This window comes from Scyliorhinus torazame, chromosome 6, assembly GCF_047496885.1.
Source record: "Scyliorhinus torazame isolate Kashiwa2021f chromosome 6, sScyTor2.1, whole genome shotgun sequence".
Classification (NCBI taxonomy): domain Eukaryota; kingdom Metazoa; phylum Chordata; class Chondrichthyes; order Carcharhiniformes; family Scyliorhinidae; genus Scyliorhinus; species Scyliorhinus torazame.
Genome location: NC_092712.1, coordinates 2,872,343 through 2,900,225, shown reverse-complemented (window position 1 = coordinate 2,900,225; position 27,883 = coordinate 2,872,343). Strand labels below are relative to the sequence as shown.

Sequence of the window (27,883 nt, the reverse complement as noted above, 5' to 3'; positions counted from 1 at the left end):
CAGACACTGACCTGTACACAACTGTGTACCAGACACTGACCTGTACACAACTGTGTACCAGACACTGGCCTGTACACAACTGTGTACCAGACACTGGCCTGTACACAACTGTGTACCAGACACTGACCTGTACACAACTGTGTACCAGACACTGGCCTGTACACAACTGTGTACCAGACACTGACCTGTACACAACTGTGTACCAGACACTGACCTGTACACAATTGTGTACCAGACACTGGCCTGTACACAACTGTGTACCAGACACTGACCTGTACACAACTGTGGACCAGACACTGACCTGGACACAACTGTGGACCAGACACTGGCCTGTACACAACTGTGTACCAGACACTGACCTGTACACAACTGTGTACCAGACACTGGTCTGTACGCAACTGTGTTCCAGACACTGACCTGTACACAACTGTGGACCAGACACTGACCTGTACGCAACTGTGTACCAGACACTGGTCTGTACGCAACTGTGTTCCAGACACTGACCTGTACACAACTGTGGACCAGACACTGACCTGTACACAACTGTGTACCAGACACTGGCCTGTACACAACTGTGTACCAGACACTGACCTGTACATAACTGTGTACCAGACACTGGCCTGTACGCAACTGTGTACCAGACACTGGCCTGTACGCAACTGTGTACCAGACACTGGCCTGTACGCAACTGTGTACCAGACACTGGCCTGTACGCAACTGTGTACCAGACACTGACCTGTACGCAACTGTGTACCAGACACTGACCTGTACACAACTGTGTACCAGACACTGACCTATACACAACTGTGTACCAGACACTGACCTGTACACAACTGTGTACCAGACACTGGCCTGTACACAACTGTGTACCAGACACTGACCTGTACACAACTGTGTACCAGACACTGACCTGTACACAACTGTGTACCAGACACTGGCCTGTACACAACTGTGTACCAGACACTGACCTATACACAACTGTGTACCAGACACTGAACTGTACACAACTGTGTACCAGACACTGGCCTGTACACAACTGTGTACCAGACACTGGCCTGTACACAACTGTGTACCAGACACTGACCTGTACACAATTGTGTACCAGACACTGGCCTGTACACAACTGTGTACCAGACACTGACCTGTACACAACTGTGGACCAGACACTGACCTGGACACAACTGTGGACCAGACACTGACCTGTACACAATTGTGTACCAGACACTGGCCTGTACACAACTGTGTACCAGACACGGACCTGTACACAACTGTGTACCAGACACTGGCCTGTACGCAACTGTGTACCAGACACTGGCCTGTACGCAACTGTGTACCAGACACTGGCCTGTACGCAACTGTGTACCAGACACTGGCCTGTACGCAACTGTGTACCAGACACTGGCCTGTACGCAACTGTGTACCAGACACTGGCCTGTACGCAACTGTGTACCAGACACTGGCCTGTACGCAACTGTGTACCAGACACTGGCCTGTACGCAACTGTGTACCAGACACTGACCTGTACGCAACTATGTACCAGGCACTGACCTGTACGCAACTGTGTACCAGACACTGGCCTGTACACAACTGTGAACCAGACACTGGCCTGTACGCAACTGTGTTCCAGACACTGACCTGTACACAACTGTGGACCAGACACTGACCTGTACACAACTGTGTGTCAGACACTGACCTGTACACAACTGTGTACCAGACACTGGCCTGTACACAACTGTGTACCAGACACTGGCCTGTACGCAACAGTGTACCAGACACTGACCTGTACACAACTGTGTACCAGACACTGACCTGTACGCAACTGTGTACCAGACACTGGTCTGTACGCAACTGTGTGCCAGACACTGACCTGTACGCAACTGTGTGCCAGACGCTGACCTGTACGCAACTGTGTACCAGACACTGACCTGTACACAACTGTGTACCAGACACTGACCTATACACAACTGTGTACCAGATACTGACCTATACACAACTGTGTACCAGACACTGACCTGTACACAACTGTGTACCAGACACTGGCCTGTACACAACTGTGTACCAGACACTGACCTGTGCACAACTGTGTACCAGACACTGACCTGTACACAACTGTGTACCAGACACTGGCCTGTACACAACTGTGTACCAGACACTGGCCTGTACACAACTGTGTACCAGACACTGACCTGTACACAACTGTGTACCAGACACTGGCCTGTACACAACTGTGTACCAGACACTGACATGTACACAACTGTGTACCAGACACTGACCTGTACACAATTGTGTACCAGACACTGACCTGTACACAATTGTGTACCAGACACTGGCCTGTACACAACTGTGTACCAGACACTGACCTGTACACAACTGTGGACCAGACACTGACCTGGACACAACTGTGGACCAGACACTGACCTGTACACAACTGTGGACCAGACACTGGCCTGTACACAACTGTGTACCAGACACTGGCCTGTACACAACTGTGTACCAGACACTGGCCTGTACACAACAGTGTACCAGACACTGGCCTGTACACAACAGTGTACCAGACACTGGCCTGTACACAACAGTGTACCAGACACTGGCCTGTACACAACAGTGTACCAGACACTGACCTGTACACAACTGTGTACCAGACACTGACCTGTACACAACTGTGTACCAGACACTGACCTGTACACAACTGTGTACCAGACACTGACCTGTACACAACTGTGTACCAGACACTGACCTGTACACAACTGTGTACCAGACACTGGCCTGTACACAACTGTGTACCAGACACTGGCCTGTACACAACTGTGTACCAGACACTGGCCTGTACGCAACTGTGCACCAGACACTGACCTGTGCGCAACTGTGTACCAGACACTGACCTGTACGCAACTGTGTACCAGGCACTGACCTGTACGCAACTGTGTACCAGGCACTGACCTGTACGCAACTGTGTGCCAGACACTGACCTGTACGCAACTGTGTACCAGACACTGACCTGTACGCAACTGTGTACCAGACACTGGCCTGTACGCAACTGTGTACCAGACACTGACATGTACGCAACTGTGTACCAGACACTGGCCTGTACGCAACTGTGTACCAGACACTGGCCTGTACGCAACTGTGTTCCAGACACTGACCTGTACGGAACTGTGTGCCAGACACTGACCTGTACGCAACTGTGTACCAGACACTGACCTATACGGAACTGTGTGCCAGACACTGACCTGTACGCAACTGTGTACCAGACACTGACCTGAACGCAACTGTGTACCAGACACTGGTCTGTACGCAACTGTGTACCAGACACTGGCCTGTACGCGACTGTGTACCAGACACTGGCCTGTACGCAACTGTGCACCAGACACTGACCTGTACGCAACTGTGTACCAGACACTGACCTGTACGCAACTGTGTACCAGACACTGGCCTGTACGCAACTGTGTACCAGACACTGACCTGTACGCAACTGTGTACCAGACACTGACCTGTACGCAACTGTGTACCAGACACTGGCCTGTACGCAACTGTGTACCAGACACTGACCTGTACGCAACTGTGTACCAGACACTGGCCTGTACGCAACTGTGTACCAGACACTGGTCTGTACACAACTGTGTACCAGACACTGGTCTGTACACAACTGTGTACCAGACACTGGTCTGTACACAACTGTGTACCAGACACTGGCCTGTACACAGCTGTGTGCCAGACACTGGCCTGTACACAACTCTGTACCCGACAGGACTTCCGGGTGCGGCGATGACCAGCTGAGTCGCACGTTTCGGCAGCTCCCTGTGAAACGGACTTTTGGGCTCTTGATAGGAGCCCCAACGGCAATTTTAACGGCTGAAAACACCGTGCGGTAAACCAGAAGGGTGTTCCCCCTGGACACGGATGGAAAAAGGAGAGGAAAGTGGCCGGATTGCAGCGGATCCTTTGGAACAACGGCAAGGAAGGCAAGCAGAAACCAAGATGGCGTCGGAAGGTGGCAGTTTCATATGGGGCCCTGAACAACAAGAGTTTTTGAAACGCTGCGTGGAGGAGATAAAAAAGGAAATGAAGAAAGAGTTGTTGGCCCCGATATTACAGGCGATTGAAGGGCTGAAAGAGGAACAAAAGACCCAGGAGCAGGAGCTTCGGGTCGTGAAGGCGAAAGCAGCAGAGAATGAAAACGATATACAGGGTCTGGTGGTGAAGTCGGAGATACAGGAGGCACACCAGAAACGATCTGTGGAGAGGTTGGAGGCACTGGAAAATAACGCAAGGAGGAACAACTTGAGGATTCTTGGCCTTCCTGAAGGTGTGGAGGGGGCGAACGTCGGGGCATATGTGAGCACGATGCTGCACTCGTTAATGGGAGTGGAGGCCCCGACGGGTCCGTTGGAGGTGGAGGGAGCATACCGAGTGATGGTGCGAGGATCGAGAGCAGGAGAAGCTCCCAGAGCCATAGTGGTGAGATTTCTCCGTTTTAAGGATAGAGAAATGGTCCTTAGATGGGCGAAGAAAACTCGGTGTAGTAAATGGGAGAACGCGGTGATCCGCGTCTATCAAGATTGGAGTGCGGAGGTGGCGAGAAGGAGGGCGAGCTTTAATCGGGCCAAAGCGGTACTTCACAAAAAAAAGATAAAGTTTGGAATGCTGCAACCGGCAAGACTGTGGGTCACATATCAAGGGAGGCACCACTACTTTGAGACGGCGGATGAAGCGTGGACTTTTATTGTAGAAGAAAAATTGGAATGATTGGACTACGAAAATGAACGTTTGGACAAAGTGGTGGGACGAGTGGGGGGGGGGGGGGCGAAGAGGGATTGTATGATTAATCCTGCGGTATGGTAACTTTTCTTTCTCCCACAGGTGGTGATGGGGGGAGGTGGGGAGGGAGAGGAGATGGGGCGTTGGCCATGGGAGGCGGGGCCGAGGGAGAGGCGCGGGCTTGGTTCCCGCGCTATGATAATTATGGCGGGAATAGAGAAGCAGGAAGGAGGGGGCGCCGCACGGGGCGAGCCGTGATCACGGGGGGAAGCCGAGGTCAGCCAGAGTTTGCTGACTTCTGGGAGCAACATGGGGGGAGTAATTACGCTAGCGGGGGGTCTAGCGGGGGGGGGGGGGGGGGGGGGGGGGGGGGGGGGAATTACTGGGTTGCTGCTGCTGGGGGAAGGGGAGAGTGGGTACGGGAAAGGATGGGCGGGGGGGCACCGTCTGGGAGAAATACAGCTGCGTGGGAACTGGGCGAGAAGCTGGAAAAAGATGATGGCTAACCGGCAAGGGGGGGGGGGGGGGGGTGGGAAGCCCCCCAACTCGGCTGATCACGTGGAACGTGAGGGGGCTTAACGGGCCGATAAAGAGGGCACGAGTACTCGCACACCTTAAGAAACTTAAAGCAGATGTGGTCATGTTACAGGAAACGCACCTGAAACTGATAGATCAGGTTAGGTTGCGCAAAGGATGGGTAGGGCAGGTGTTCCATTCGGGGCTGGATGCGAAAAACAGGGGGGTGGCTATATTAGTGGGGAAGCGGGTAATGTTCGAGGCAAAGACTATAGTGGCGGATAACGGGGGCAGATACGTGATGGTGAGTGGCAAATTACAGGGAGAGATGGTGGTGTTGGTAAACGTGTATGCCCCGAATTGGGACGATGCCAATTTTATGAGGCGAATGCTAGGACGCATCCCAGACCTAGAGACCGGAAAGCTGATAATGGGGGGAGACTTTAACACGGTGTTGGAACCAAGGCTGGATAGGTCGAAGTCCAGGACTGGTAGGAGGCCGGCAGCAGCCAAGGTGCTTAAGGATTTTATGGAGCAGATGGGAGGGGTGGACCCGTGGAGATTCAGTAGACCTAGGAGTAAGGAGTTCTCGTTTTTCTCCTATGTCCATAAAGTCTATTCACGCATAGACTTTTTTGTGTTGGGTAGGGCATTGATCCCGAGGGTGAGGGGAACGGAATATACGGCTATAGCCATTTCGGATCATGCCCCACACTGGGTAGACTTGGAGATAGGGGAGGAAACAAGAGGGCGTCCACCCTGGAGAATGGACATGGGACTAATGGCGGATGAGGGGGTGTGCTTAAGGGTGAGGGGATGCATTGAAAAGTACTTGGAACTCAATGACAATGGGGAGGTTCAGGTGGGAGTGGTCTGGGAGGCGTTGAAGGCGGTGGTTAGGGGGGAGCTGATATCAATAAGGACACATAAAGGGAAGCAGGAGAGTAAGGAACGGGAGCGGTTGTTGCAAGAACTTTTGAGGGTGGACAGACAGTATGCGGAAGCACCGGAGGAGGGACTGTATAGGGAAAGGCAAAGGCTGCATGTGGAATTTGACTTGCTGACCACAGGCACTGCAGAGGCACAATGGAGGAAGGCGCAGGGTGTACAGTATGAATATGGAGAGAAGGCGAGCAGATTGCTGGCACACCAATTGAGGAAAAGGGGAGCAGCGAGGGAAATAGGGGGGGTGAGAGACGAAGATGGAGAGACGGAGCGGGGAGCGGAGAGAGTGAATGAAGTGTTTAAGACATTTTATAAAAAATTGTATGAAGCTCAACCCCCGGATGGGAGGGAGAGAATGATGGAGTTTTTGGATCGGCTGGAAATTCCCAAGGTGGAAGAGCAGGAAAGGATGGGATTGGGAGCACAGATCACGGTAGAAGAAGTGGTGAAAGGAATTAGGAACATGCAGACGGGAAAGGCCCCGGGACCGGACGGATTCCCAGTTGAATTTTACAGAAAATATTTGGACTTGCTCGCCCCGCTACTGACGAGGACCTTTAACGAGGCAAAGGAAAGGGGACAACTGCCCCCGACTATGTCAGAAGCAACGATATCGCTTCTTTTAAAGAAGGAAAAGGATCCGCTACAATGCGGGTCCTACAGACCAATCTCCCTCCTCAATGTAGATGCCAAGGTCTTGGCCAAGGTAATGGCAATGAGAATAGAGGAATGTGTCCCGGGGGTGGTTCATGAGGACCAAACTGGGTTTGTGAAGGGGAGACAGTTGAACACGAACATACGGAGGTTGTTAGGGGTAATGATGATGGCCCCACCAGAGGGTGAAACGGAGATAGTAGTGGCGATGGATGCCGAGAAAGCATTTGATAGAGTGGAGTGGGATTATCTGTGGGAGGTGTTGAGGAGATTTGGGTTCGGAGAGGGGTATGTTAGATGGGTGCAGCTGTTGTATAGGGCCCCAGTGGCGAGTGTGGTCACGAATGGACGGGGATCGGCATATTTCGGCTCCATAGAGGGACAAGGCAGGGATGTCCTCTGTCCCCATTACTGTTTGCACTGGCGATTGAGCCCCTGGCGATAGCGCTGAGAGGTTCCAAGGGATGGAGGGGAATACTTAGGGGAGGAGAAGAACACCGGGTATCTTTATATGCGGATGATCTGCTACTATATGTGGCGGATACAGCGGAGGGGATGCAGAAATAATGCGGATACTTGGGATAAATTGAACATGGGGAAGAGTGAGCTGTTTGTGGTGCATCCAGGGGAGCAGAGTAGAGAAATAGAAGACCTACCGTTGAGGAAGGTAACAAGAGACTTTCGTTACCTGGGGATCCAGATAGCTAAGAATTGGGGCACATTGCACAGGCTAAATTTGACGCGGTTGGTGGAACAGATGGAGGAAGATTTCAAGAGATGGGATATGGTAGCATTGTCAATGGCAGGGAGGGTGCAGGCGGTTAAGATGGTGGTCCTCCCGAGATTCCTCTTTGTGTTTCAGTGTCTCCCGGTGGTGATCACGAAGGCTTTTTTCAAAAGGATAGAAAAGAGTATCATGGGTTTTGTTTGGGCCGGGAAGACTCCGAGAGTGAGGAAGGGATTCTTACAGCGTAGTAGGGATAGGGGGGGGCTGGCACTACCGAGCCTAAGTGAGTATTATTGGGCCGCTAATATTTCAATGGTGAGTAAGTGGATGGGAGAGGAGGAAGGAGCGGCGTGGAAGAGATTAGAGAGGGCGTCCTGTAGGGGGACCAGCCTGCAGGCTATGGTGACAGCCCCATTGCCGTTCTCACCAAGGAACTATACCACGAGTCCGGTGGTGGTAGCTACACTGAAGATTTGGGGACAGTGGAGACGACATAGGGGAAAGACCGGAGCACTGGGGGGGTCCCCGATAAGAAACAACCATAGGTTTGCCCCGGGGGGAATGGATGGGGGATATGGAATGTGGCAAAGAGCAGGTATAACGCAATTGAAAGATCTATTTGTGGATGGGAAGTTTGCGAGTCTGGGAGCGCTGACCGAGAAATATGGGTTGCCCCAAGGGAATGCATTCAGGTACATGCAATTGAGGGCTTTTGCGAGGCAACAGGTGAGGGAATTCCCGCAGCTCCCGACACAAGAGGTGCAGGACAGAGTCATCTCAAAGAAATGGGTGGGGGACGGTAAGGTGTCGGATATATATAGGGAAATGAGAGACGAAGGGGAGACTATGATGGACGAACTAAAAGGGAAATGGGAAGAAGAGCTAGGGGAGGAGATTGAGGAGGGGATGTGGGCAGATGCCCTAAACAGGGTAAACTCGTCGTCCTCGTGCGCCAGGCTAAGCCTGATTCAGTTTAAGGTATTACACAGGGCACATATGACTGGAACACGGCTCAGTAAATTTTTTGGGGTGGAGGATAGGTGTGCGAGGTGCTCGAGAAGCCCAGCGAATCATACCCATATGTTTTGGTCATGCCCGGCACTACAGGGGTTTTGGATGGGGGTGACAAAGGTGCTTTCGAAAGTAGTAGGAGTCCGGGTCGAACCAAGCTGGGGGTTGGCTATATTTGGGGTTGCACAAGAGCCGGAAGTGCAGGAGGCGAAAGAGGCCGATGTTTTGGCCTTTGCGTCCCCAGTAGCCCGGCGCAGAATATTGCTAATGTGGAAAGAAGCCAAGCCCCCGGGGGTGGAGACCTGGATAAATGATATGGCGGGGTTCATAAAGTTAGAGCGGATTAAGTTCGTCCTAAGGGGGTCGGCTCAAGGGTTTACTAGGCGGTGGCAACCGTTCGTCGAATATCTTGCGGAAAGATAGATAGGGGAGAACAAGGAAGGCAGCTGCAGCGGCCCAGGACTTGGGGGGGGGGGGGGGGGGGGGAGGGATGGGGGGGGGTGGCCTGAGACAAGGCAGTTGCCAATTAGGGCTAGTTTTTATTTTTTGTTATTTAATATTTATTTATTTGTTGTTGTTTTTGTTTAAATTTAAAAAGGTCATTATTATCTGTATTGTTACAATGTTGTGTAAAGGATGCACAATGTACTGTGTTGGTTGACCAAAAATTTTCAATAATATATTATTTAAAAAAAAACTCTGTACCAGACAATGACCTGTACACAACTGTGTGCCAGACACTGGCCTGTACACAACTGTGTACCAGACACTGGCTTGTACACAACTGTGTACCAGACACTGGCCTGTACACAACTGTGTACCAGACACTGGCTTGTACACAACTGTGTACCAGACACTGGCCTGTACACAACTGTGTACCAGACACTGACCTGTACACAACTGTGTACCAGACACTGACCTGTACACAACTGTGTGTCAGACACTGACCTGTACACAACTGTGTGCCAGACACGGACCTGTACACAACTGTGTGCCAGACACGGACCTGTACGCAACTGTGTACCAGACACTGACCTGTACGCAACTGTGTACCAGACACTGGCCTGTACACAACTGTGTGCCAGACACTGGCCTGTACACAACTGTGTACCAGACACTGGCTTGTACACAACTGTGTACCAGACACTGGCCTGTACACAACTGTGTACCAGACACTGGCTTGTACACAACTGTGTACCAGACACTGGCCTGTACACAACTGTGTACCAGACACTGACCTGTACACAACTGTGTACCAGACACTGACCTGTACACAACTGTGTGTCAGACACTGACCTGTACACAACTGTGTGCCAGACACGGACCTGTACACAACTGTGTGCCAGACACGGACCTGTACGCAACTGTGTACCAGACACTGACCTGTACGCAACTGTGTGCCAGACACTGGCCTGTACACAACTGTGTGCCAGACACTGGCCTGTACACAACTGTGTACCAGACACTGGCCTGTACACAACTGTGTGCCAGACACTGACCTGTACACAACTGTGTGCCAGACACTGGCCTATACACAACTGTGTACCAGACACTGACCTGTACACAACTGTGTACCAGACACTGGCCTGTACACAACTGTGTACCAGACACTGGCCTGTACACAACTGTGTACCAGACACTGGCCTGTACACAACTGTGTACCAGACACTGACCTGTACGCAACTGTGTACCAGACACTGACCTGTACGCAACTGTGTACCAGACACTGACCTGTACGCAACTGTGTACCAGACACTGGCCTGTACGCAACTGTATACCAGACACTGACCTGTACGCAACTGTGTACCAGACACTGGCCTGTACGCAACTGTGTACCAGACATTGGTCTGTACGCAACTGTGTACGAGACACTGGTCTGTACGCAACTGTGTACCAGACATTGGCCTGTACACAACTGTGTACCAGACACTGGTCTGTACACAAATGTGTACCAGACACTGGCCTGTACACAACTGTGTACCAGACACTGGTCTGTACACAACTGTGTACCAGACACTGGCCTGTACACAACTGTGTACCAGACACTGACCTGTACACAACTGTGTACCAGACACTGACCTGTACACAACTGTGTACCAGACACTGGCCTGTACACAACTGTGTACCAGACACTGGCCTGTACACAACTGTGTGCCAGACACTGACCTGTACACAACTGTGTACCAGACACTGACCTGTGCACAACTGTGTACCAGACACTGGCCTGTACACAACTGTGTACCAGACACTGGTCTGTACACAACTGTGTACCAGACACTGGTCTGTACACAACTGTGCACCAGACACTGACCTGTGCCTAAAGCTACCTAGAGTGCTTCCAACCTGGGACTGGACAGTTGTTCAAACACCCATTTGCAACAGCTGTGCATGGAGAGGATAGGTCAACCGACTACACAAGGCTCAGTGCTAATCCTAATCCTTTTCAACAGATATACAAAATGGCCAGCCAGAAACCACATCTGGCACGTTAACCTCTGCTGACCATATCTGGTGCACCACCCACGCTCCATCCTTCGTTAACCTCTGCTGACCATATCCGGTGCACCACCCACGCTCCATCCTTCGGGCCTCATGATCAGACCCTTAACAGAGCCATTACAAAGCTGAGAGATGGCCTTATTGAGACATATCGGATTCTCAGGGGGTTTGACAAGCTGGATGCTGAGGGGATGTTTCCCCTTGTGGGAGAGTCTACGACCAGAGGGCAGAATCTCAGAGTAAGGGATCACACATTAGTGACAGAGACGAGGAGGAATTTCTTCTCTCAGAGGGGAGTGAATCTGTGGAATTCTTTACTGCAGAAAGCTGTCGAGGCTGGGTTGTTAACGCTGGGATGGTCAAGACTGGGAGTTAAATATCCGAGGGTATCAAACTATCCACTCTGTCCTTCCGAATAGTTTGAGACCTCTGAGAGAAATTCCTCCTCGATCTGTCCCAGGTTGGAAGCACTCTTGGTAGCTTTAGGCACAGCCAGTCTCTGGTACACAAGACCATAAGACATAGGAGCGGAAGTAAGGCCATTCGGCCCATCGAGTCCACTCCACCATTCAATCATGGCTGATTTCAACTCCATTTACCCGCGCTCTCTCCATAGCCCTTAATTCCTCGAGAAATCAAGAATTTTATCAACTTCTGTCTTAAAGACACTCAACGTCCCGGCCTCCATCGCCCTCTGTGGCAATGAATTCCACAGACCCACCACTCTCTGGCTGAAGACATTTCTCCTCATCTCTGTTCTAAAGTGACTCCCTTTTATTCTAAGGCTGTGCCCCTGGGTCCCCTGCTAATGGAAACAACTTCCCTACATCCACCCTATCTAAGCCATTCATTATCTTGTAAGTTTCTATTAGATCTCCCCTCAACCTCCTAAACTCCAATGAATATAATCCGAGGATCCTCAGACGTTCATCGTATGTTAGGCCTACCATTCCTGGGATCCTCCGTGTGAATCTCCGCTGGACCCGCTCCAGTGCCAGTATGTCCTTCCTGAGGTGTGGGGCTCAAAATTGCTCATAGTATTCTAAATGGGGCCTAACTAATGCTTTATAAAGCTTCAGAAGCACAGCCCTGCTTTTTATATTCCAAGCCTCTTGAGATGAATGACAACATTGCATTTGCTTTCTTAATTACGGACTCAACCTGCAAGTTTACCTTTAGAGAATCCTGGACTAGGACTCCCAAGTCCCTTTGCACTTCAGCATTATGAATTTTGTCACCATTTAGAAAATAGTCCACGCCTCTATTCTTTTTTCCAAAGTGCAAGACCTCGCACTTGCCCACGTTGAATTTCATCAGCCATTTCTTGGACCACTCTCCTAAACTGTCTAAATCTTTCTGCAGCCTCCCCATCTCCTCCATACTACCTGCCCCTCCATCTATCTTTGTATCATCGGCAAACTTAGCCAGAATGCCCCGAGTCCCGTCATCTAGATCGTTAATATATAAAGAGAACAGCTGTGGCCCCAACACTGAACCCTGCGGGACACCACTCGTCACCGGTTGCCATTCCGAAAAAGAACCTTTTATCCCAACTCTCTGCCTTCTGCCTGGCAGCCAATCGTCAATCCATGTTAGTACCTTGCCTCGAATACCATGGGCCCTTATTTTACTCAGCAGTCTCCCGTGAGGCACCTTATCAAAGGCCTTTTGGAAGTCAAGATAGATAACATCCATTGGCTCTCCTTGGTCTAACCTATTTGTTATCTCTTCAAAGAACTCTAACAGGTTTGTCAGGCACGACCTCCCCTTACTAAATCCATGCTGACTTGTCCTAATCCGACCCTGCACTTCCAAGAATTTAGAAATCTCATCCTTAACAATGGATTCTAGAATCTTGCCAACAACCGAGGTTAGGCTAATTGGCCTATAATTTTCCATCTTTTTCCTTGTTCCCTTCTTGAACAGGGGGGTTACAACAGCGATTTTCCAATCCTGTGGGACTTTCCCTGACTCCAGTGACTTTTGAAAGATCATAACTAACGCCTCCACTATTTCTTCAGCTATCTCCTTTAGAACTCTAGGATGTAGCCCATCTGGGCCCGGAGATTTATCAATTTTTAGACCTCTTAGTTTCTCTAGCACTTTCTCCTTTGTGATGGCTACCATATTCAACTCTGCCCCCTGACTCTCCGGAATTGTTGGGATATTACTCATGTCTTCTACTGTAAAGACTGACGCAAAGTACTTATTTAGTTCCTCAGCTATTTCCTTGTCTCCCATCACTAGATTACCAGCGTCATTTTGGAGCGGCCCAATGTCAACTTTTGCCTCCCGTTTGTTTTTAATGTATTTAAAGAAACTTTTACTATCATTCCTAATGTTACTGGCTAGCCTACCTTCATATTTGATCCTCTCTTTCCTTATTTCTCTCTTTGTTATCCTCTGCTTGTTTTTGTAGCCTTCCCAATCTTCTGACTTCCCACTACTCTTTGCCACATTATAGGCTTTCTCTTTTGCTTTGATGCATTCCCTAACTTCCCTTGTCAGCCATGGCTGCCTAATCCCCCCTCTGATAACCTGTCTTTTCTTTGGGATGAACCTCTGTACTGTGTCCTCAATTACTCCCAGAAACTCCTGCCATTGCTGTTCTACTGTCTTTCCCACTAGGCTCTGCTCCCAGTCGATTTTCGTCAGTTCCTCCCTCATGCCCCTGTCGTTACCTTTATTTAACTGTAACACCTTTACATCTGATTCTACCTTTTTTCTTTCAAATTGGAGATTGAATTCGACCATATTATGATCACTGCCTCCTAAGTGCTCCCTTACTTTAAGATCTTTAATCAAGTCTGGCTCATTACATAATACTAAGTCCAGAATGGCCTGTTCCCTCGTGGGCTCCATCACAAGCTGTTCCAAAAAGCCCTCCTGTAAACATTCAATGAATTCCCTTTCCTTGGGTCCACTGGCAGCATTATTTACCCAGTCCACCTGCATATTGAAGTCCCCCATGATCACTGTGACCTTGCCTTTCTGACATGCACTTTCTATTTTGTGGTGCATTTTGTGCCCCTGGTCCTGACCACTGTTAGGAGGCCTGTACATAACTCCCATTATGGTTTTTGTGCCTTTGCGGTTCCTCAACTCTACCCACACAGACTCCACATCATCTGACCCTATGTCGTTTAGTGCTATTGATTTAATTTCATTCCTAATTAACAAGGCAACCCCGCCCCCTCTGCCCACCTCTCTGTCTTTTCGATAGGTTGTGAATCCCTGGATGTTTAAATGCCAGTCCTGAACCCCCTGCAACCATGTCTCTGTGATGCCTACCACATCATACCTGCCAGTCACAATCTGGGCCTCAAGCTCATCTACCTTGTTCCGTACACTGCGCGCATTTAAATATAGCACCTTTAATTCTCTATTGACCGTCCCTTTTTGTTTTCTTAGTGTGGTGGACCTTGGTTTACTGAGCCTTTCCATTCACTGTGTCATATTTTGTGGGATGGGGACGATCGTAACCTCTCCTGAGTTCTGTCTTTTCGTGCTTTTTTGTTTTCCTAAGCAGCTACGCTTCCCACTGATTACTTCACCTCTTGGTTCCCTCACTTTCCCTTCCCCCCCAATCTTTAGTTTAAAGTTCTATTGACCACCCTATTTACTCTTTTCGCCAGAACACTGGTCCCAGCTCGGTTCAGATGGAGACCATCCCAACGGTATAGGTCCCCCCTGTCCCAAAACTGATGCCAGTGTCCCATGAAAAAGAACCCCTCATTCCCACACCACTCTTTCAGCCACGTGTTAACTTCCCTTATTCTTGCCTCCCTATGCCAATTTGCACGTGGCTCGGGCAGTAATCCGGAGATTATGACCCTTGAGGACCTGTTTTTTAATTTGAATCCTGGCTCTTTATAATCTCTAAACAGGTCCTCTTTCCTAGACTTGCCTATGTTGTTGGTACCGACATGGACCACAACAACTGGATCCTCCCCCTCCCTCTCCAGTATCCTTCCAAGCCGGTCATAGGCAGAAAGTGGGTAATTATAGGCCAGTGAGCTTAACTTCGGTAGTCGGGAAGATGCTGGAATCTATCATCAAGGAAGAAATAGCGAGGCATCTGGATGGAAATTGTCCCATTGGGCAGACGCAGCATGGGTTCGTAAAGGGCAGGTCGTGCCTAACTAATTTAGTGGAATTTTTTGAGGACATTAACAGTGCGGTAGATAACGGGGAGCCAATGGATGTGGTATATCTGGATTTCCAGAAAGCCTTTGACAAGGTGCCACACAAAAGGTTGCTGCATAAGATAAAGATGCATGGCATTAAGGGGAAAGTAGTAGCATAGATAGAGGATTGGTTAATTAATAGAAAGCAAAGAGTGGGGATTAATGGGTGTTTCTCTGGTTGGCAATCAGTAGCTAGTTGTGTCCCTCAGGGATCAGTGTTGGGCCCACAATTGTTCACAATTTACATAGATGATTTGGAGTGGGGACCAAGGGCAATGTAAAATACTTTTCACTGAACCTCGGTACACGTGACAATAAACAAACCCAGTCCAATCCAATTCAATGTGTCCAAGTTTGCAGACGACACTAACAAGAGTGGTGAAGCAAAAAGTGCAGAGGATACTGGAAGTCTGCAGAGGGATTTGGATAGGCTAAGTGAATGGGCTAGGGTCTGGCAGATGGAATAAAATGTTGACAAATGTGAGGTTAATCATTTTGGTAGGAATAACAGCAAAAGGGATTATTTAAATGACAAAATATTAAAACATGCTGCTGTGCAAAGAGACCTGGGTGTGCTAGTGCATGAGTCGCAAAAAGTTGGTTTACAGGTGCAACGGGTGATTAAGAAGGCAAATGGAATTTTGTCCTTCATTTCTAGAGGGATGGAGTTCAAGACTAGGGAGGTTATGCTGAAATTGTATAAGGTGTTAGTGAGGCCACACCTGGTGTATTGTGTTCCCGTACCAGCTCCCCGAACAGGCGCCGGAATGTGGCGACTAGGGGCTTTTCACAGTAACTTCATTTGAAGCTTACTTGTGACAATGAGCGATTTACTTTTTCTTCTTTTTTCTTTTCTTCAGTTTTCGTCTCCTTACCTGAGAAAGGACGTACTGGCGCTGGAGGGTGTGCAGCTCGGTAGCATAGTGGTTAGCACAATTGCTTCACAGCTCCAGGGTCCCAGGTTCGATTCCGGCTTGGGTCACTGTCTGTGCGGAGTCTGCACATCCTCCCCGCGTGTGCGTGGGTTTCCTCCGGGTGCTCCGGTTTCCTCCCACAGTCCAAAGATGTGCAGGTTCGGTGGATTGGCCATGATAAATTGCCCTTAGTCTCCAAAATTGCCCTTAGTGTTGGGTGGGGTTACTGGGTTATGGGGATAGGGTGGAGGTGTTGACCTTGGGTAGGGTGCTCTTTCCAAGAGCCGGTGCAGACTCGATGGGCCGAATGGCCTCCTTCTGCATTGTAAATTCTATGAAGTCTATGAAGTCAGAGGAGATTCGCTAGGTTAATCCCAGAGCTGAAGGGGTTGGATTACGAGGAGAGGTTGAGTAGACTGGGACTGTACTCGTTGGAATTTAGAAGGATGAGGGGGGATCTTATAGAAATATATAAAATTATGAAGGGAATAGATAGGTTAGATGCGGGCAGGTTGTTTCCACTGGCGGGTGAAAGCAGAACTAGGGGGCATAGCCTCAAAATAAGGGGAAGTAGATTTAGGACTGAGTTTAGGAGGAACTTCTTCACCCAAAGGGTTGTGAATCTATGGAATTCCTTGCCCAGTGAAGCAGTAGAGGCTCCTTCATTAAATGTTTTTCAGATAAAGGTAGATCAGCTCACTTGGCTAAGAACAATTTAGAGGATAATAGTACTGTTCAGCTTTGCTGAGATTTGTACCATAGAAGATATTCCATCTTCAATGAACCAGTCTATTTAGACAGTCTATTTTTAACCGAATCGTATAGTTATTGTAAACGTGACTATGCTCTCTGCATCTGTATTCAATAGGTATTGAATGCAGATTTGCAAGAATAACATTCTTATAACACTTGCATACTGAAGTCTTGATAACTTTTTCTGTGTGACAGACAGTTACAGCTTTTGAGATGAGAAAGAATGATTTTTTTAAACCTGGGTTGAATGAGAAATTGTTCATTATATTATGAAATATGTAAAGATGGAACTTAGGGTTTTTTATAATGGAAAAGACTTTTGAATTTGTCCGTGTGAATTACGTCTAGTTTAACTAATTGATAGCTCGCCTACTAGAAGAGAAAATGTACCTGGCAGATTTCACCAAGTATGCTCTTAATTTTCTTGCTCATTAATAAAAAAAATATTTTTTTCTTCCTCTCATGCTTGTACTTGTGCTGTTGCTACACAATCAAAATAAAAATGTCAAACTTCAAAAAAAAGATAAAGATAGATAGTTTTTTGAAGAATAAAGGGATTAAGGGTTATGGTGTTCAGGCCGGAAAGTGGAGCTGAGTCCACAAAAGATCAGCCACGATCTCATTGAATGGTGGAGCAGGCTCGAGGGGCCAGATGGCCTACTCCTGCTCCTAGTTCTTATGTTCTTATGTTAACTGTGTTCGAGGCTGAGAGAGGCAGAGTTTAATCAGTGAGGGAATCGAGGGTTACGGGGATAAGGCGGGAAAGCGGAGTTTAGGGTTTTATCAGATCAGCCATCATTTCATTGAATGGAGGAGCAGGCTCGAGGGGCCGAAGGGCCTACTCCTGCATCTTATAAAGTTGACAGACTACTGCAGGACATGGTGTCCCTTGTTAAACATTCCAAAGCCATATCCAGTGTATTCCAGCTGCACAATGCCAGTGCCAGGACAAACTGCACATCTGCACGACGGCCAGAGACTGAAACATGAGGCCCAACCTGTCTCCAGACACAACTCTGCCTAAAGAAAATAGCAGCAAAGATCACAATCGACAAATCAAACTTGCTGCATCGATGTGGGGTGCTCTGGACCTCAGCCCTTTCCTTATCAAAGTACTGTGCATCCATCTGACAACGGTCTTCATCAATGTGCATCATAACTGGAACTCTGCACTCAACGATCCTGCCCTGAATTCCTGTCCTTGTAAACATCACTCCGTTATAGAATTTACAGTGCAGGAGGCCATTCGGCCCATCGAGTCTGCACCGGCTCTTGGAAAGAGCACCCTACTCAAGGTCAACACCGCCACCCTATCCCCATAACCCAGTAACCCCACCCAACACTAAGGGCAATTTTGGACACTAAGGGCAATTTATCATGGCCAATCCACCTAACCTGCACATCTTTGGACTGTGGGAGGAAACCGGAGCACCCGGAGGAAACCCACGCAGACACGGGGAGAACGTGCAGACTCCGCACAGACAGTGACCCAAGTCGGAATCGAACCTGGGACCCTGGAGCTGTGAAGCAATTGTGCTATCCACAATGCTACCGCGCTGCCCTATCATCCTGACTGATCAACCCCACAAGCTGGCCTCACTTACTCACTCCATGGGACCTACTTACTGCTCCCCCCCACCCCCCCCTTCCATCTCAATGTCCCAACAGGACGATCCTCGCTGAACAGGATCTACCATCCGACATCGTTCAGACCAGAGAAACACGGGATGCCACTAACAAGTTCCTTCTGGCAAATCCCATCTGCCCAATGGAAGGCTTCGAACAATTGTGGTGAGAATAGGGTAAAAGCAGGAAATGCTGGAAAATCTCAGCAGGTCTGGCAGCGTCTGTGATGAGAGAGCAGAGCTCGCGTTTCGAGTCTGGATGATTCTTTGTCAAAGCTTTGACAGCTTTTGACTGCAGGATTTTCTGCTTTTGTTTCAGATTCCAGCATCTGCAGCAATTTGTTTTTATAGAATGGTGAGAACGGTCCTTGTTAATCACGTTCAGGACAGACCGGGGCACCTGTGCTGAAAACACGACCACTAGGGCCACAGTACAAACCCCAGACACACCGTGCTGCAACTTAACAAGTTGTGTCCCCGATACAGACTGGCAATGAGGAGTTGTCGCTTAGCTTCAGGGAACTGCCTTGCCTAAATAAATAAATCCAAACTAATCACCCCGACCAATCCTCCATTTATAGCCCTGTTAAACTGACAACACGCCGTCACTGTAACCTCCAATCCATTCCCTGGACCACCCTTCTACACCAAGCTGAGAATGAGAATTTTCAGCCAGTGTTTGTGCCAGTGTTTGTGCCAGTGTTCTTACCGGTGACAGTGCCAGTGTTTGTGTCAGTGTTCTTACCGGTGGCAGTGCCAGTGTTTGTGCCAGTGTTCTTACCGGTGGCAGTGCCAGTGTCTGTGGCAGTGTTCTTACCGATGGCAATGCCAGTGTTTGTGCCAGTGTTCTTACCGGTGGCAGTGCCAGTGTCTGTGGCAGTGTTCTTACCGATGGCAATGCCAGTGTTTGTGCCAGTGTTATTACTGGTGGCAGTGCCAGTGTCTGTGCAAGTGTTTGTGCCAGTGGATGTGTCAGTGTTCTTACAGATGGCAATGCCAGTGTTTGTGCCAGTGTCTGTGCCAGTGTTCTTACCGGTGGCAGTGCCAGTGTTTGTGCCAGTGGATGTGTCAGTGTTCTTACCGGTGGCAGTGCCAGTGTTTGTGCCAGTGTTCTTACCGGTGGCAGTGCCAGTGTTTGTGCCAGTGTTTGTGCCAGTGTTCTTACCGGTGGCAGTGCCAGTGTTTGTGCCAGTGGATGTGTCAATGTTCTTACCGGTGGCAGTGCCAGTGTTTGTCCCAGTGTTTGTGCCAGTGGATGTGTCAGTGTTCTTACCGGTGGCAATGCCAGTGTTTGTGCCAGTGGATGTGTCAGTGTTCTTACCGGCGGCAATGCCAGTGTTTGTGCCAGCGGATGTGTCAGTGTTCTTACCGGTGGCAGTGCCAGTGTTTGTGCCAGTGGATGTGTCAGTGTTCTTACCGGTGGCAGTGCCAGTGTTTGCGCCAGTGTTCTTACCGGTGGCAGTGCCAGTGTTTGTGCCAGTGTTTGTGCCAGTGTTCTTACCGGTGGCAGTGCCAGTGTTTGTGCCAGTGGATGTGTCAATGTTCTTACCGGTGGCAGTGCCAGTGTTTGTGCCAGTGTTTGTGCCAGTGGATGTGTCAGTGTTCTTACCGGTGGCAATGCCAGTGTTTGTGCCAGTGGATGTGTCAGTGTTCTTACCGGTGGCAATGCCAGTGTTTGTGCCAGCGGATGTGTCAGTGTTCTTACCGGTGGCAGTGCCAGTGTTTGTGCCAGTGGATGTGTCAGTGTTCTTACCGGTGGCAGTGCCAGTGTTTGTGCCAGTGGATGTGTCAGTGTTCTTACCGGTGGCAGTGCCGTTAGTTGATTCCTGTCCAGCCAGAGTTCCCGCAGATTTGGCAAAGCTCCTAAAGTATCCGGCTGCAAAACAAGGAACTCAAGTAAATCACTGACCCCCCACGCACAGAGACCCTAACCCTAACCCCACGCACAGAGACCCTAACCCTAACCCCACGCAGAGACCCTAACCCTAACCCCACGCGCAGAGACCCTAACCCTAACCCCACGCAGAGACCCTAACCCTAACCCCACGCACAGAGACCCTAACCCTAACCCCACGCAGAGACCCTAACCCTAACCCCACGCGCAGAGACCCTAACCCTAACCCCACGCACAGAGACCCTAACCCTAACCCCACGCAGAGACCCTAACCCTAACCCCACGCACAGAGACCCTAACCCTAACCCCACGCACAGTGTCCGCACGCACAGAGACCCTAACCCTAACCCCACGCACAGAGACCCTAACCCTAACCCCACGCACAGTGTCCGCACGCACAGAGACCCTAACCCTAACCCCACGCACAGAGACCCTAACCCTAACCCCACGCACAGTGTCCGCACGCACAGAGACCCTAACCCTAACCCCACGCACAGAGACCCTAACCCTAACCCTAACCCCACGCACAGAGACCCTAACCCTAACCCCACAAACAGAGACCGTAACCCTAACCCCACACACAGAGACCCTAACCCTAACCCTAACCCCACACAGAGACCCTAACCCTAACCCCACGCACAGAGACCCTAACCCTAACCCTAACCCCACGCACAGAGACCCTAACCCTAACCCCACGCACAGAGACCCTAACCCTAACCCCACGCACAGTGTCCGCACGCACAGAGACCCTAACCCTAACCCCACGCACAGAGACCCTAACCCTAACCCTAACCCCACGCACAGAGACCCTAACCCTAACCCCACACACAGAGACCCTAACCCTAACCCAACGCACAGTGTCCGCACTCACAGAGACCCTAACCCTAACCCCACGCACAGAGACCCTAACCCTAACCCCACGCACAGAGACCCTAACCCTAACCCAACGCACAGAGACCCTAACCCTAACCCCACGCACAGAGACCCTAACCCTAACCCCACGCACAGTGTCCGCACGCACAGAGACCCTAACCCTAACCCCACGCACAGAGACCCTAACCCTAATCCTAACCCCACGCACAGAGACCCTAACCCTAACCCCACAAACAGAGACCGTAACCCCAACCCCACACACAGAGACCCTAACCCTAACCCAACGCACAGTGTCCGCACTCACAGAGACCCTAACCCTAACCACAGAGACCCTAACCCTAACCCCAACCCCACGCACACAAACCCTAACCCTAACCCCACGCACAGAGCCCCTAACCCTAACCCCACGCAGAGACCCTAACCCTAACCCTAACCCCACGCACAGAGACCTAACCCTAACCCCACGCACAGAGACCCTAACCCTAACCCAACGCACAGAGACCCTAACCCTAACCCCACGCACAGAGACCCTAACCCTAACCCCACGCAGAGACCCTAACCCTAACCCCACGCACAGAGACCCTAACCCTAACCCCACACAGAGACCTTAACCCTAACCCCACACACAGAGACCCTAACCCCACACACAGAGACCCTAACCCTAAGCACAGAGACCCTAACCCTAAGCACAGAGACCCTAACCCTAACCCCACGCAGAGACCCTAACCCTAACCCCACGCAGAGACCCTAACCCTAACCCCACGCACAGTGTCCGCACGCACAGAGACCCTAACCCGAACCCCACGCACAGAGACCCTAACCCTAACCCCACGCACAGAGACCCTAACCCTAACCCCACGCACAGAGACCCTAACCCTAACCCCACGCAGAGACCCTAACACTAACCCCACACACAGAGACCCTAACCCTAAGCACAGAGACCCTAACCCTAAGCACAGAGACCCTAACCCTAACCCCACGCAGAGACCCTAACCCTAACCCCACGCAGAGACCCTAACCCTAACCCCACGCACAGTGTCCGCACGCACAGAGACCCTAACCCGAACCCCACGCACAGAGACCCTAACCCTAACCCCACGCACAGAGACCCTAACCCTAACCCCACGCACAGAGACCCTAACCCTAACCCCACGCAGAGACCCTAACACTAACATCACGCACAGAGACCGACGCACAGAGACCGACGCACAGAGACCGACGCGCAGAGACCGACGCGCAGAGACCGACGCGCAGAGACCGACGCGCAGAGACCGACGCGCAGAGACCGACGCGCAGAGACCGACGCGCAGAGACCGACGCGCAGAGACCGACGCGCAGAGACCGACGCGCAGAGACCGACGCGCAGAGACCGACGCACAGAGACCGACGCACAGAGACCGACGCACAGAGACCGACGCACAGAGACCGACGCACAGAGACCGACGCACAGAGACCGACGCACAGAGACCGACGCACAGAGACCGACGCACAATGACCGATTCAGAGACCGACGCACAGAGACCGACGCACAGAGACCGACGCACAGAGACCGACGCACAGAGACCGACGCACAGAGACCGACGCACAGAGACCGACGCACAGAGACCGACGCACAGAGACCGACGCACAGAGACCGACGCACAGAGACCGACGCACAGAGACCGACGCACAGAGACCGACGCACAGAGACCGACGCACAGAGACCGACGCACAGAGACCGACGCACAGAGACCGACGCACAGAGACCGACGCACAGAGACCGACGCCCAGAGACCGACGCCCAGAGACCGACGCACAGAGACCGACGCACAGAGACCGACGCACAGAGACCGACGCACAGAGACCGACGCACAGAGACCGACGCACAGAGACCGACTCACAGTGACCGATTCACAGTGACCGACGCACAGTGACCGACGCACAGTGACCGATTCACAGAGACCGATTCACAGAGACCGATTCACAGTGACCGATTCACAGAGACCGATTCACAGTGACCGACGCACAGAGACCGACGCACAGAGACCGATTCACAGTGACCGACGCACAGAGACCGATTCACAGAGACCCACGCACAGAGACCGTGGGATCATCCGGTCCTTGGTTCGTCATTCACCTCCGACAGGACCATCCGGTCCGAGGCTCTTCATTCAGCTCCGACAGGAACATCCAGTCCGAAGCTCATCATTCACCTCCGACCGGATCATCCGGTCCGAAGCTCGTCATTCAGCTCCGACCGGATCATCCGGTCTGAAGCTCGTCATTCACTCCGACAGGACCATCCGGTCTTAAGTGCGTCATTCACTCCGACGGGAACATCCGGTCCGAAGCTCGTCATTCACTCCGACAGGATCATCCGGTCCGTGGCTCGTCATTCACTCCGACAGGATCATCCGGTCCGAGGATCGTCATTCACTCCAACAGTAACATCCGATCCGAAGCTCGTCATTCACTCCGACAGGATCACCCGATCAGAGGCTCGTCATTCACTCCGACGGAAACATCCGGTCCGAAGCTCGTCATTCACTCCGACAGGATCATCCGGTCCGAAGCTTGTCATTCACTCCGACAGTAACATCCGGTCCGAGGCTCGTCATTCACTCCGACAGGATCATCCGGTCCGAAGCTTGTCATTCACTCCGACAGTAACATCCGGTCCGAAGCTCGTCATTCACTCCGACAGGAACATCCGGTCCGAGGCTCGTCATTCACTCCGACAGGATCATCCGGTCCGAAGCTTGTCATTCACTCCGACAGTAACATCCGGTCCGAGGCTCGTCATTCACTCCGACAGGATCATCCGGTCCGAAGCTTGTCATTCACTCCGACGGGAACATCCGGTCCGAGGCTCGTCATTCACTCCGACAGGATCATCCGGTCCGAAGCTCGTCATTCACTCCGACGGGAACATCCGGTCCGTGGCTCGTCATTCACTCCGACAGGATCATCCGGTCCGAGGCTCGTCATTCACTCCGACGGGAACATCCGGTCCGTGGCTCGTCATTCACTCCGACGGGATCATCCGGTCCGAAGCTCGTCATTCACTCCGACAGTAACATCCGGTCCGAGGCTCGTCATTCACTCCGACAGTAACATCCGGTCCGAGGCTCGTCATTCACTCCGACGGGAACATCCGTTCCGAAGCTCGTCATTCACTCCGACAGGATCATCCGGTCCGAAGCTCGTCATTCACTCCGACAGTAACATCCGGTCCGAGGCTCGTCATTCACTCCGACGGGATCATCCGGTCCGAAGCTCGTCATTCACTCCGACAGTAACATCCGGTCCGAAGCTCGTCATTCACTCCGACGGGAACATCCGGTCCGAGGCTCGTCATTCACTCCGACAGTAACATCCGGTCCGAGGCTCGTCATTCACTCCGACAGGATCATCCGGTCCGAAGCTCGTCATTCACTCAGACAGGATCATCCGGTCCGAAGCTCGTCATTCACTCCGACAGGATCATCCGGTCCGAGGCTCGTCATTCACTCCGACAGGATCATCCGGTCCGAAGCTCGTCATTCACTCAGACAGGATCATCCGGTCCGAGGCTCGTCATTCACTCAGACAGGATCATCCGGTCCGAAGCTCGTCATTCACTCCAACAGTAACATCCGATCCGAAGCTCGTCATTCACTCCGACAGGATCACCCGATCAGAGGCTCGTCATTCACTCCGACGGGATCATCCGGTCCGAAGCTCGTCATTCACTCCGACAGTAACATCCGGTCCGAGGCTCGTCATTCACTCCGACAGGATCATCCGGTCCGAAGCTCGTCATTCACTCAGACAGGATCATCCGGTCCGAGGCTCGTCATTCACTCCGACAGGATCATCCGGTCCGAGGCTCGTCATTCACTCCGACGGGAACATCCGTTCCGAAGCTCGTCATTCACTCCGACAGTAACATCCGGTCCGAGGCTCGTCATTCACTCCGACGGGAACATCCGGTCCGAAGCTCGTCATTCACTCCGACAGTAACATCCGGTCCGAGGCTCGTCATTCACTCCAACAGTAACATCCGATCCGAAGCTCGTCATTCACTCCGACAGGATCACCCGATCAGAGGCTCGTCATTCACTCCGACGGAAACATCCGGTCCGAAGCTCGTCATTCACTCCGACAGGATCATCCGTTCCGAAGCTCGTCATTCACTCCGACAGGATCATCCGGTCCGAAGCTCGTCATTCACTCAGACAGGATCATCCGGTCCGAAGCTCGTCATTCACTCCGACAGGATCATCCGGTCCGAGGCTCGTCATTCACTCCGACAGGATCATCCGGTCCGAGGCTCGTCATTCACTCCGACAGGATCATCCGGTCCGAGGCTCGTCATTCACTCCGACAGTGACATCCGGTCCGAAGCTCGTCATTCACTCCGACAGTAACATCCGGTCCGAGGCTCGTCATTCACTCCGACAGGATCATCCAGTCCGAGGCTCGTCATTCACCTCCGACAGTAACATCCGGTCCGAAGCTCGTCATTCACTCCGACCGGATCATCCGGTCCGAGGCTCGTCATTCACTCCGACAGGATCATCCGGTCCGAGGCTCGTCATTCACTCCGACGGGAACATCCGGTCCGAAGCTCGTCATTCACTCCGACAGGATCATCCGGTCCGAGGCTCGTCATTCACTCCGACGGGAACATCCGTTCCGAAGCTCGTCATTCACTCAGACAGGATCATCCGGTCCGAAGCTCGTCATTCACTCCGACCGGATAATCCGGTCCAAGGCTCGTCATTCACTCCGACAGGATCATCCGGTCCGAGGCTCGTCATTCACTCCGACAGGATCATCCGGTCCGAGGCTCGTCATTCACTCCGACAGTAACATCCGGTCCGAGGCTCGTCATTCACTCCGACAGGAACATCCGGTCCGAAGCTCGTCATTCACTCCGACCGGATCATCCGGTCCGAGGCTCGTCATTCACTCCGACAGGATCATCCGGTCCGAGGCTCGTCATTCACTCCGACGGGAACATCCGTTCCGAAGCTCGTCATTCACTCAGACAGGATCATCCGGTCCGAAGCTCGTCATTCACTCCGACAGGATCATCCGGTCCGAGGCTCGTCATTCACTCCGACAGGATCATCCGGTCCGAGGCTCGTCATTCACTCCGACAGGATCATCCGGTCCGAGGCTCGTCATTCACTCCGACAGTGACATCCGGTCCGAAGCTCGTCATTCACTCCGACAGGATCATCCAGTCCGAGGCTCGTCATTCACCTCCGACAGTAACATCCGGTCCGAAGCTCGTCATTCACTCCGACCGGATCATCCGGTCCGAGGCTCGTCATTCACTCCGACAGGATCATCCGGTCCGAGGCTCGTCATTCACTCCGACGGGAACATCCGGTCCGAAGCTCGTCATTCACTCCGACAGGATCATCCGGTCCGAGGCTCGTCATTCACTCCGACGGGAACATCCGTTCCGAAGCTCGTCATTCACTCAGACAGGATCATCCGGTCCGAAGCTCGTCATTCACTCAGACAGGATCATCCGGTCCGAAGCTCGTCATTCACTCCGACCGGATAATCCGGTCCAAGGCTCGTCATTCACTCCGACAGGATCATCCGGTCCGAGGCTCGTCATTCACTCAGACAGGATCATCCGGTCCGAGGCTCGTCATTCACTCCGACAGTAACATCCGGTCCGAGGCTCGTCATTCACTCCGACAGGAACATCCGGTCCGAAGCTCGTCATTCACTCCGACCGGATCATCCGGTCCGAGGCTCGTCATTCACTCCGACAGGATCATCCGGTCCGAGGCTCGTCATTCACTCCGACGGGAACATCCGTTCCGAAGCTCGTCATTCACTCAGACAGGATCATCCGGTCCGAAGCTCGTCATTCACTCAGACAGGATCATCCGGTCCGAGGCTCGTCATTCACTCCGACCGGATAATCCGGTCCAAGGCTCGTCATTCACTCCGACAGGATCATCCGGTCCGAGGCTCGTCATTCACTCCGACAGGATCATCCGGTCCGAAGCTCGTCATTCACTCAGACAGGATCATCCGGTCCGAGGCTCGTCATTCACTCCGACAGGATCATCCGGTCCGAAGCTCGTCATTCACTCCGACAGGACCATCCGGTCCGAAGCTCGTCATTCACTCCAACGGGATCATCCGGTCCGAAGCTCGTCATTCACTCCGACAGTAACATCCGGTCCAAGGCTCGTCATTCACTCCGACGGGAACATCCGGTCCGAGGCTCGTCATTCACTCCGACAGGAACATCCGGTCCGAAGCTCGTCATTCACTCCGACCGGATCATCCGGTCCGAGGCTCGTCATTCACTCCGACAGGATCATCCGGTCCGAAGCTCGTCATTCACTCAGACAGGATCATCCGGTCCGAGGCTCGTCATTCACTCCGACCGGATAATCCGGTCCAAGGCTCGTCATTCACTCCGACAGGATCATCCGGTCCGAGGCTCGTCATTCACTCCGACAGGATCATCCGGTCCGAGGCTCGTCATTCACTCCGAAAGGATCATCCGGTCCGAAGCTCGTCATTCACTC

General features: G+C 51.8%; 1 protein-coding gene across 1 annotated transcript in view; it reads right to left on the bottom strand.

Annotated features, from left to right (window-relative positions):
• Nucleotides 1-27,883, bottom strand: part of LOC140425664 (uncharacterized) — a 456,044-nt gene that overhangs the window by 267,306 nt on the left and 160,855 nt on the right. The window contains exon 8 of the mRNA XM_072510159.1: nucleotides 20,391-20,465. Within this exon, the coding sequence (XP_072366260.1) occupies nucleotides 20,391-20,465 (75 nt within the window). The remainder of the gene's footprint in view (nucleotides 1-20,390; nucleotides 20,466-27,883) is intronic.